The 12,710-nt window shown below is 38.9% G+C and overlaps 1 protein-coding gene across 1 annotated transcript; it reads right to left on the reverse strand.

Annotated features, from left to right (window-relative positions):
- Nucleotides 1–6,218: 6,218 nt before the first annotated feature.
- On the reverse strand, nucleotides 6,219–12,211 carry LOC128359020 (protein NLRC3-like; the record flags this gene model as incomplete). The annotated part of the gene is made up of 6 exons (XM_053319433.1): nucleotides 6,219–6,327; nucleotides 6,985–7,158; nucleotides 7,545–7,660; nucleotides 9,073–9,190; nucleotides 10,293–11,846; nucleotides 11,925–12,211. Coding segments are annotated over 6 exons (2,358 nt in total), but the record flags the coding sequence as incomplete, so codon positions are not given.
- Nucleotides 12,212–12,710: the final 499 nt, after the last annotated feature.

Consider the following 12,710-nt stretch of genomic DNA (forward strand, 5'->3'; position numbering starts at 1 on the left):
AAAGCGCAGCAGTGAGTCACGTTAAATCATTGTGAGGACGCACAAATCAGGAAAAGAAAAACAGGAAATTACTTTTCAAGGCATCAAACTCTGTGATTTCATATTTTTCTGACACAGTTTAATCAACTAAACAATTAACCTGAAAAAATATCGGAACATTGATCAATAATGACAGTATTCATTATTTACAGCCCTGATATTAACACTCACCTGCCTCAGACTTCTGTTTTTCTCCTTCGGCTCCGTAGATTTAAGTTTCACTTTCCTCTCTTCTTCATACTTATTGGAAGTCACGTGTGTTGGTGTGTGTGTGTGTGTGTGCTTGTCTTTCTATCTTTTTGAGGCCGTGTCTGTGTTGTGAGGACATTTTGTCTCCTCGCTACTTCAAAGGACAAGGAGTTAAGGACTAGGACTAGGAGTTAAGACTTTTCTTTTAAGGTGAAGGTTAGAATTGGATTTAGACACTTATTTGTGGGAAAGCTTTATGTCAGTGCGTGTACCCACAAGGCTATGATATGGGAGGCCGTTTAGGGTGAAAACTATGGGAGGCCGTTTAGGGTGAAAACATTGAAATATGTGCACACACACATTGAAAACATGCACACACACACTAAAAACGTGCACACACATTGAAAACGTGCACACACACATTGAAAACGTGCACACACACATTGAAAACGTGCACACACACACTGAAAACGTGCACACACATTGAAAATGTGCACACACGCACATTGACAATGTGCACACACGCGTTGAAAACGTGCACACACACATTGTCAATGTGCACACGCACATTGTCAATGTGCACACACACGTTGAAAACGTGCACACACACATTGACATGATGTGCAAACACGCACTGAAAATTTCCACACTCTACCACCTTCTCACACAGCGGGATATAGGCTACTGTGTGTGTGTGTGTGTGTGTGTGTGTGTGTGTGCGTGTAAAATCTCAGTGCGCCAGGAAGTTGTTTCAATGTAACAGGAAGGCACCGCCATCTTTTCAAAATAAAATCAGGGCGAATGATTAATAAGATTTATGAGCAGGTGATGTGCCTCGTGCGTGTGTGTGTGTGTGTGTGTGTGTGTGTGTGTGTGTAAAATGTCAGTCTTGGACAGCTACTTCTGGTTTAGCCACGGTGTCTAAATAGACATAAATCATTGCATGTTGTAGATTATAAAGCGAAGTATAGAAGGTTTCATGTGACGTGTGCAATAAATATCTCTCTCCACAGGTTTAGGGATGTTGAACTAAATTATTAAATAAATTATTAATTGTGCATATTGTTGCCTAGATCACAATCATACAATCTGTCACTACAAGGCACATCACCTGCTCATAAATCTTATTAATCATTCACCCTGCCTGATTTTATTTTGAAAAGATGGCGGTGCCTTCCTGTTACATTGAAACAACTTCCTGGCGCACTGAGATTTTACACACACACTCAGATACACACACACACACACACACAGTAGCCTATAACCCGCTGTGTGAGAAGGTGGTAGAGTGTGGACATTTTCAGTGCGTGTTTGCACATTGACAATGTGTACGTGCACATTGTCAATGTGCGTGTGTGCACGTTTTCAATGTGTGTGCACGTTTTCAGTGTGTGTGTGCACCTTGTCAATGTGTATGTGCACATTGTCAATGTGCGTGTGTGCACGTTTTCAATGTGTGTGCACGTTTTCAATGTGTGTGTGCACATTTTCAACACTTATGTGCACATATTTCGATGTTTTCACCCTAAACGGCCTCCCATAGTTTTCACCCTAAACGGCCTCCCATACTATTAAGAGGTCACTCACGGTCAACACACTACACGCACGCACGTTAGCTTTAGTCAAAGAAAACCTGTTTACTGCGCCTTCATCTATCACATCATACTGTTGTAGGCTGTCATACATCATACTGTTAAGTCAACAGACAACAAGAATAACAGTCATATCTGATTATAAAGGCAGTGGACAAAAAATAATGGATCAATGGCGGAGATCAACATTTGTCTCCAGAGGAAAACATGAGGATGTCAGCTGACTGCGTTTGTCACTCCATGCTCGCTATAGCCTACAGTCTATTATATTTACCTATATACTATATTTTATTTGTTTGCTCCAATTTTGAGTGTGTAAATACATCAACTGTATAGTGTCTCTAAAAAAAACCCATTGACTTTTATTTAATACCATCTTTTTCAGAAAGACCCATAGATCTAGTTAGATTTGTTTATAATAGCAATAGCAATATAAACGCAATAATACAATAAGCTCTTCTTGGGCCCTGCAGGTCAGCTTATATTAGACTCATAACCTGAGGGTTCAGGATAAAACACTTTTTTATTGGAAATGTTTTTTTTATCCCACTGGTTAGAAAAACCTTTGAGGATTCAGGAAATACAAAGTGAAAAGCATCACATTCTTATAATATTACCGAGTTGATGAAACCTCCTGAGATCAAATTTATCAATATTCTCTCTTTCCTTTCTTTTATTTTAAATCAGTCTTAAAATTAAGCTATTTTTCAAAATTATTAATATTTTTTGTCTAATTTTCTTGATTTCTTAAAATTCTATAAATGTGTTTATAAATATTTATATAATATTTGTTGTTGTTCTCAGCAGTCCTGTCTTGTTTTGTGCATGTGGTACTGTGTGGTATTATTTGTTGAATAAAGTTTAGTATTTAAAAAACAAACAGCATGTTGACAGATTGTCTACTGTGGGAGGGACAAAGAAGCATTTATCCTCTTTTTTTATTTGAAGAAGAAGAAATGTGGTAAGAAAGATCTCTGTCCATATACGGGCACTAAGATGTTAATCATGAATAACTGGATTGTTTTAAATATGCCGCCTCAGAAAGAATGAATCACTGAAGAAATGATGAATGATGATGAAGACATGGTTAAAAATGAAACAGCAAAATAATACCAGAGACAGTGTGTGTGTAGGCTGCATGTCTTTCTAACCTATTTCCCTATTAATCCTAATTTTTCCTTTACATCTATAACTAGATGAACTCTCTTCTTTCCCACATTTTTAAAAATCTCTTTTTTCATGTATTTCTTTCCTTGTTTTGTGTTCAGTCTGTATGGATTGCTGTTTTCTCCTATCGTCACTTGGTGGTGCTGTTTCCTTGTTTGTATTTTGATTTCTGCAAGAAAATGAAAGAAGAAAACAGCCAATCTAAAGTGAGTACATTTCCTGGAAAGAACCAAATACTTTATCACTAATTTATACATGCAAACACACAATTCAACATATATGAGACTAAAGTTTCCAATAATAAATGACTGATGAATAAATATTAACTCAATCAATAAATACCACTGAATTAGACAGACAATTCTTTCCTGAAACTTGAAAGAAATTAATAATGAATAACAATAATGGAGATTTAAAGTAAAGCGGTACATGAACTCAGATGTTGTGTCCTGGTGATCCAGTGGTTAGACAAAAACATCTAAACAGATTCACAGAAATCCAAAACAAAGAACAGATTCAATCAAATATGAGTCATTTATACACAAATACAGAAAAAATACAATAAAAATAGATGTTTGAAGCATTTATTTGCACGTTTATTAGAAGTTGGTCTTTGTTTAGTATCACCATCATCCCACCAGCCTTCCTTCAGACGAGTATAAAACTTCTCAAACCAACGTTACACAATGCTTTACACAAAACTAACAAACATACAGAAGATTCAAATTTAAGATGTACAGCATATAAAACTAAATAACTGGTAGATCAGGGGATAAAAATTAGTTTGAAGAAGTGATTTAAAGGAAGATAAAGACTCCTGACATTGATCAAGAGTCCTGACAGCAAAGACCAGGGTCCAACTGTGCTGATAATCAGCACTAATTCATTTCCCTCCACTCTGTGAAGTTAGAGAAAAACAAATGGTGGCTTTATTTATTGAATGATTCATGTGTTTAAACTGCTGATGGCACAGATAGATTTCAACGAGCTGTAAGGACACAAGTCAAGGCAGCTTTATTTACATAGCGCATTTCATACACAATGGCAACTCAATGTGCTTTATATAAAAAAATATTTAACATGAAGAATTGGAAACAAAAAACATAAAAACATGCAATTTGAGAAATAAAAATAAAACCCAATAATAGTAAAAACATGGAAACATTAAAACATAACCACTAATAATAAAAATAAATAAATAAAAACAAAGTACAAAAAAAGAGAGAGAAAAAAAAATTCAGCTGGAGATGAGTTGGACAGTGGAGAAGATACACTTCATGTTTTAAATCAGTCTGTTTGTATCATTATTGCTGTGTGCAGTGTTGTACAATACATGCAAGATGCTGCACTAATGTAGAAACAAGATGGAAAGGATGTGATTGGCTAGGGCTGGATCACATGATCTCACCTACAAGTTTAAATTAAATAGTTATTGTTAAAGCCTCCTGATTGGCTGACCAGTGTTTACTTACAAACTGATGCAAATGATTTTTTAAATAGATATAAATGATTTATATTGACATCATCATTTTGCAAATAAAAGCTGGATACCTTTAATATTTACACACTAAGTTTCTCTGAAATGTAACGTTGAGCCTTTAAAAGTGACTAATCAAATCTTCAAATCAACAGGTAACCAATCAAGTAATGATAGAAATGGAGCCCAAGCTCAGAGTCTGCATCAACCAGCTCATGTAGAATCTGTTAAGTGCTGACTTCAGCTAAATCCAGAGATAACTGTTCAGTTTGTAGTCAGTTAAGAGACTTAAGTGATGATGACAAAGTCCAGATCCAGACTCGGGTCCAGATGGATCATCAGGATCCAGCTGATTCTCTCTCAACACTCCTGGATGTTCACTCTCACTCTGACAGAGATCAATGCCCCACCTTCCAGCTGATAAGAGAAGAAGAAACAACAGAGGTCATAAATGAGTGTTTAGTGAGACTGGGTTCATCAGCTGTCAGTCAGTGATGCAGCACATCCAGTATAACGAGCAGCAGGGACTTCAGTCCAGTGTTGCCAACTCCTCAGTAAGGAAAGTAGCTATAGGCTGTCCTAAAAGTCGCCAGAAGTCGCTAAATGACGTCATCGCCTAATTTGCATAATTACCATTTGCATGTTATTGTATTGGACGCTGTGGGGGAGACAAAAAGTGAGTTAAAAAACCCTAAATATGTTAAAAACTACAAATGAGCTTTCTTATGTTGATTCTTGGTTTGTTTGTTTTTTAAAATGTAAATCAATTTTGATCTTTATTGTTAAATGTTAGAATATCAAATTTAATCAAAAGACTGTTATGCAGGGTGGATGCGGAGTGGTATGAGTCTCCTCTCTGCTCTGACTGCAGCTGTGTGAGGCTACTGTGAACCTGACCGCCTGTGAGTGCTTTGGGATGGGGGAGGGGCTCACGGCAGCACCCACTACTCGTTGAGGACAGTAACGATACATGCTTTCACTTCAGCGTCTCCAATAACACCAGAAAAAGTCGCTAGATTAGTCGCTAGTCGCTTTTGAGGAAAAAAGTCGCTATGAGGGTTTGGAAAGTCGCCAGATTTAGCGAGAAAGTTGCCAAGTTGGCAACACTGCTTCAGTCCTGTTCAGACCAGATGTGGAACAGTTGTGCAGCATAGCTTGCTTCCTTTCAGCTCTCATGTTAACGTGTTGGAGTGAACACACTGAGCTCCGAGCTCAAAGACCTGCACACACTTTTACTATCAAGTCTGTTTTCTCTCCAGATTTCACTCAAGTACACAAAGGAAATAAAGTGCTGAGAGTCATGAACACATCATTACTGCAGAAACAGAGACATTCACTCATCAGTTTACTGATGGATTTACTGCTGATACATGTCAACTCTTATCAAAGTTTAAAGCTACAGAGTCTCTGTGGGATTTGAAGATGTTTCCTGCTGTTAAATCATCACATGATAATCAGTCAGAGCTCTCCGATAAACAGCTGCTGTGATTCCTGGACTTCAGCAGAGGTTCTGGTTAAAGATTAAAGATGACTTCATTGCCATTGTTCAAAAGATACAACGAAATTCAGGCGTGCTCAAGACCAGACTCGTATATCCAAAAAAAAATGAAGAGAAAAAAGAAATAGTTAAGAATAAATAAATGCATCCATCACTCATATACACTGTCCATAGAGCAAACAGACCATATACTCCTTTATGCCAGCGTATGCAGTTAAAATGGGATAAAAAAGTGCTCATAGATATTATTGCACATTTAGTTGTGATGTGTTCCGGGGGTTTGCTTTTTTATGATTCTCTGCAGGGACTTTTTGTCTGCTTCAGAGCTGCTACCATACCACACCAGGATGCCGTGAGTGAGGACACTCTCAATGGAGCAGCAGTAGAAAGACCTCAGGAGCTGCTGTCAAAGATTTATCTTCCTGAGCGTTCTCAGGAAGTACATTTGCCTCTGTGCCTTTTTTTACCAGTGCTGTGGTTAACTGTCCATGAGACATGGGCTGTATAAAGACCACATGGTTACTAAACGTAATGATGCTTCAGTGAAATCAGAGCCAGTGATTTGCAGGCTGCAGTCAGACTGATCTTAGAGCTCTGACAAAGATGAACTGATCAATTGTTTAGTGTTGAAATGAGAGAACAAACACTTTGAGATCAGATTTGATGGTGTGACAGTTTGATGATGAGGAACACTGTCTCTATACATCTTGTAAGGCTGTCAGCTGTAATCCAGCTTTATTTCCTGCAGACATCAACACAACAACAACAGTCGTCTTCACATCAAAAACACATGATCGCAACAAGCTTCTCGCTGATCTGATTGGCTGACTGTTCTCTCTCTCTCTGTCTTTCTGTCCAATCCTGAAGCCTGTCACCATTCTCCTCTCACAGCTTCACCGAGGAAAGCAGCACTGAGAAGGTTGGAGCTTCACCAGGAAATACTGGATCTTTGCTTTGATACTGACTGTGTTTAATACTAAACTGCTGAAACCAGCACAAACTGACTCCAACGCTCTACTGACCTCAGAGTCTCCAGCTTGCAGTCTGTACTCTCCTTAAGATCACACAGCTGCTTCACATCTGAATCCTTCAGGTTGTTCAATCTCAGATCCAAATCTCTGAGATGGGAGGAGTTGTACTTCAGAGCTGATGCCAGAGAAGCACAGCTGATCTCCGTCAAACTGCAGCCACTCAATCTGAATAAAAAATAAAAGATGTTAGGTTAGAAGACAAAGTTCCTGTTTGAAATCATTCAGTGTTTCACAATCTATTCAGATGTGAAGGTTTAAATACAACTGAAGCCAACAGGATATAGGTTAAAATGGTCAAATACAAAAGACAAAAACATAGTTTTGGAGGTTCAAAGTGAATTATCCAGTGTAAATGTTTATTGTTATATTGAAGGTTTAAAATTGCAGCTTAAAATTGCTCTAACACAGTCAATGGACTAAAGAAAACACATTTTCCTCTTAAGATATGCTGTGTGGATCAGCATAATGTCAACTTTATGTCTGCAGTTTAATGTCACCACAATTTTCACATCATATTAATCTCAGCACAGAAGTAAGAAATGGTGTCTGACCCCAGAGTCTCCAGTCTACTGTCTGGACTCTCCAGTACAGCAGACAGATCCTTCACTCCTGAATCCTGCAGCTTGTTGTTGCTTAGATAAAGCTCTCCGAGATGGGAGGGGTTGCACTTCAGAGCGGAGGCCAGAGAAGCACAGCTGATCTCTGACAAACTGCAGTTAATCAATCTGAATAAAGAATAAAATATGTTCCTGTTTGAAATCATTCAGTGTTTCATAATCTGTTCAGATGTGAAGAAGGTTTAGAATCTACTGAACATCCTTCAGAGAAAAATCATCCCAAAACAGGGGATCTTTCCCTGTTTTGGGATGATTTTTTCTGTTTTCTTCCTATTTTAATGTCATTGTTTTTAACCTTGTAAACATTTTTTTACCTCATAAACATCATCCTTATTAGATTAGATTAGATTAGATTAATTTTATTGTCCCGAAGGAAATTTGTCTTGGGCTAAAAGTGCCAGGTGCAGCTGCACATATACAACAATACATAATAGGCACAGAAAAACAAAACATACACAACAAAACAAAATAACAAAAAGTGCTACAAAGTGCTTCAAAAGTATAGTATATTGCACAGAATAATATTGCACAAGATCATGTAACGTACGGCACAAGAAAGGAACAAAGTCTGCAGTTTAGTGTCACCACAGCTGTCACATCATAATAACTTTATTTGACACAGACATCACAATAGCATTGGAACTGTAACATACAATTATGCACAGGCAGCAGATGCACTGTTATTTAGTGTTTGTAGCTAAACACTGATTTACATCACCTGACCACAGGATGCTTTTTAATAAAGTTAAATAGAAAAAAGAAAAGAAAGAAAGTTAAGAAAGTGTTTCTCTTTTAGCCATGATTTGACACCTCTGTTGAAAACGAAAATGAACATTGTGCTGCATTTTCAGCTCAGTGGGCTCAGACACTTCCAGAGTTCATTTAACAGTAAAGACTGATTGTCTAAATTAGGTTTTGTATGTTGCAATGTGACAGTTCCAGTTTGTTGAGGCTGTGCTGACTCTACTGGAGTGCTGCTGCCTCGTAACTCATTCAGTAAGGAAGGAGCACCACCATCTACACATTTAAAAGAAGCTTTAGGCTGGATAGTTAATGAAGATTTACAAGGTGAACATATTGTGTTTCTTCAAGATGTGACAATACTGCCACCTCATTGGTTTATTTTTTGATTGGCTGCTTATATAGTGATATGATGGGTTTTATAGTTGATTGTGAGGCTTGTGACCAGGTAGTGATGCAGTATGACAGCTGTGACAATATCATGGCATGCATGTAAAAACTTTCTGATGAGTCTGAAGCAGTTGACATTTGATTTAACTTTTAAAAGGATATTTTTCACTTGTTGTGTTGTATCACATTTTAGAGGTGAGTCTAAGATGATTCCCAAGTACTTGACATTGTCAATCTCAAAAATCTGAGCACAGAAATAAGAAATGGTTTCTGACCTCAGAGTCTCCAGTCTACAGTTTGGACTCTCCAGTCCAGCAGACAGATGCTTCACTCCTGAATCCTGCAGGTTGTTTCTACTTAGGTCCAGGTATCTCAGATGGGAGGGGTTGGACTTCAGAGCTGAGGCCACAACTTCACAATGAGTCTCAGAGAGTCCGCAGTCAAAAAGTCTGTGATTAGAGATAATAAATATGTGTATATACATATATATTATAGCTATAAATTCATTTTAAATAATCATCTGATTAATCACACAATCTGCTGTGATTATTTGCAATTAATCACTTGTTTCTCCCCTAATATTGAAGCTTGTAATAAATAATATCTAAATGTAAATATGTAAAATGTAAAAATATAAAATAAATGTAGAATCAACATCAATGAAGCACATATAAATTCACACACATTTATGATCTACAGATTTCCAATAAAACCATGAAGGCCACAGACAGATTTCTTATATTCACTATCAGAAAGTATACACAGGCCTTTAAAGTTACAGCTGAATCAAAAACCTCCAAAACCATTACAATTAGATATCAGCTCAGAAGGCAATAATTTCTGATATGCACTAATATAAATGGTAATTAACAACAATAAATGTGTTCTCCACAAACTACCATTACATGGTTGATTCCAATGGATGCCTTTTAGGGACTGTTGGTTACAAATATTTTTGACCCTCCTCCACCATAGATAACCACATTTTATGAGGAAGTATTGGAGAAAACAAAAAGTAAATGCTTACTTTTCCCACCATTACATTTAACAGCAAGCAGTGACTGTTCAATCCCCTAGAGAGACACATTATAGAAAGGTACAGCAGGCACTGTCCGCTGTGAAATACTGTTGTATCAAACACTGGAATCACAGCTCCATTTAATTTAACTGGAACATTTCCACTCACTACAAGTCTTCCTCAGGCAAATACCCACAGGAGGGAAGTAAAGGATATATACTGTATATTCAAAATGTCCGGTGAGATAATCATCTAATCACATTCATATGCGTCAATATATCCTCATCACCAGGAAAATAAAACATTAACATAAATAGAAATGTCTGTTTGACCTTTGATGAGGATATCCTGACACATGTGAATGTGCTTGCAGGTTCTCCTTGTAGTGAAACACTACTCATGTATAACTTTGGCAACAAGCAGGTGTAACATGTTTAACACTTTATAGTGTGCATGTTTGTATCTTTACTGTAATACTGATGCTTCAGATGAGAAAGCAGCTTTATAATGTTGATAATCACATCTGGACTTACTGAGCCTTTCTGCAGTTCCGCACAGCAGGAATCAGTCTCTGTCGTCCCTCATCCGATGTGTTGTACTTCTTCATATCAAACTCATCCAGAACCTCCTCTGACATCTGCAGCATGTAGGCCAGAGCTGAGCACTGGATCCCAGAGAGTTCTTTCTTTGATCTGTTCTCTGACTTCAGGAACTCTTGGATTTCCTGATGTACTGAGCGGTCATTCATCTCCGTCAGACAGTGGAAGATGTTGATGCTTCTGTCAGGAGAGATAAACTCACTGTTCATCTCCTTCAGGTTGTCGATGACTCTTTGGATGGTTTCTAGACTGTGTTCTGTCAGACCCAGCAGGCCTCTTAAGAGACTCTGGTTGGACTTCAGAGAGAGGCCATGAAGGAAGCGGACAAACAGGTCCAGGTGGCCACTTTTACTTTTGAGAGATTTCTCCATGGCTCCCTTCAGGAACTCATCTAAAAATGAGTAACTGTGATTTCCATACAAGAAGTCCTTCAGTACCTCTGTCTTCATGTAGGTGTAACAGTGGTACATGTAGACTGCAGCCAGAAACTCCTGAATGCTCAGATGAACAAAGCTGTAGACTGTTTTCTTGAAGAGCACACTCTCTCTTTTGAAGAGCTCTGTACAAAATCCTGATAACACAGAGGCCTCTGTGACATCAAGACCACACTGCTCCAGGTCTTCTTGGTAGAACATGATGTTTCCTTTCTCCAGTTGTTCAAATGCCAGCCTCCCCAGCTTCAGAAGAAGTTCACCATCAGCCTTCGTCAGCTCCTGTGGACTCTTCTCATGTCCCTCATCATACTTGTTCTTCTTCTTTGTCTTTTGTGTGCTATACTTGTTCTTCTTCCTCTTTGTCTGAACTAGCAGGAAGTGTGAGTACATGTTAGTCAGGGTTTTGGGCAGCTCTCCTCTCTGGTCTGTAGTCAACATGTGGTCCAGAACTGTAGCAGTGATCCAGCAGAAGACTGGGATGTGACACATGATGTGCAGGCTCCTGGATGTCTTGATGTGTGAGATGATTTTGCTGGACTTCTCTTCATCACTGAATTGCCTCCTGAAGTACTCCTCCTTCTGAGCGTCAGTGAATCCGCGTACTTCTGTTATCCTGTCCACACATGAAGGAGGGATCTGATTGGCTGCTGCAGGTCGGGAAGTTATCCAGATGAGAGCCGAGGGAAGCAGCTTCCCCTTGATGAGGTTTGTCAACAGCACGCTGACTGATGACTTCTGTGTGACATCAGACACGACCTCATTGTTGTTGAAATCCAGTGAAAGTCTGCTTTCATCCAGGCCGTCAAAGATGAACAAAACTTTACAGACAGTGAGCTTCTCTGCTGTGAGCTTCTGTAATGTTGGATAGAAAACATGGATCAGCATAAGCAGACTGTACTGCTCATCTTTGATCAAGTTCAGCGCCCTGAACAAGAACGGAATCATCAGACTGATATCTTGGTTTTTGGAGCGCTGTACCCAGTCCAGAGTGAACTTCTGCACTGATACGGTTTTTCCAATGCCAGCAACTCCATTTGTCAAAACGACTCTGACTCTGTGTAAGACTTCACAGATGTCCTGATCTTTGGTTGGAGCATCATGGAGGGTCTTCATCTTGGAAGCTGTTTCAAGCTGCCTCACCTCATGTTGGGTATTAACATCCTCATTTACCTGTTGGTCAGGTAATACTTTAAAGATGTCGTGACACTTGATTGGAGTGTCATGGAGGGTCTTCATCTTGTAAGCAGTTTCAAGCTGCCTCACCTCATGTTGGGTATTAACCTCTTCACTGAGTCCATCTGTGATGTAGACCTCAGTGTAGATTCTGTTGAGGGGGACTTTACTTTCTGCTTCATCAGTTCCTTGAGTCACACAATCACATGTGCTGCTCAGACTGATCTGATGTTCATCTAAAAGCTCCTGCAGACCACTTTCTGCTGAAAGAGAAGAAAAAAAAGGTATAATTAAAAAGAAATATGTCTGACTGTTAATGTTCAGGATAGAGGAGGTATATTCCTGTCCTGTTTTCAGAGAGCTACAGTCTTACTTTGTACAGTGCCGGTCTGAATGTCTGTCTGCAGTCCAGGTCTGGTTCTGGATCTTTTTCCACACTGGGGACAGGAGGAGTCTCCTGATGAAGCAGACTGCTCCCAGTATGAGGTGATGCACTGTCTGCAGAACCAGTATCCACAGCTGGCAGAGACTGGATCCTTCAGGACGTCCTTACACAAAGAACAGCAGGGCAGCTGCTCCTCCACAGAAACACCCTTCCTATTCCTCTCTCTGTGGACATGAACACATTCTTTGTGACACATGATATTAGTTGAGGCCAACTGACACTTTCGCCACATAAATAGTCCAGACTGTTATAGTATTTAGACACTTACAGTTTTTGTTCTTCAGACTCGGAGATTCAATA

Source organism: Scomber japonicus, chromosome 5, assembly GCF_027409825.1.
Source record: "Scomber japonicus isolate fScoJap1 chromosome 5, fScoJap1.pri, whole genome shotgun sequence".
NCBI classification, from domain to species: Eukaryota; Metazoa; Chordata; class Actinopteri; order Scombriformes; family Scombridae; genus Scomber; species Scomber japonicus.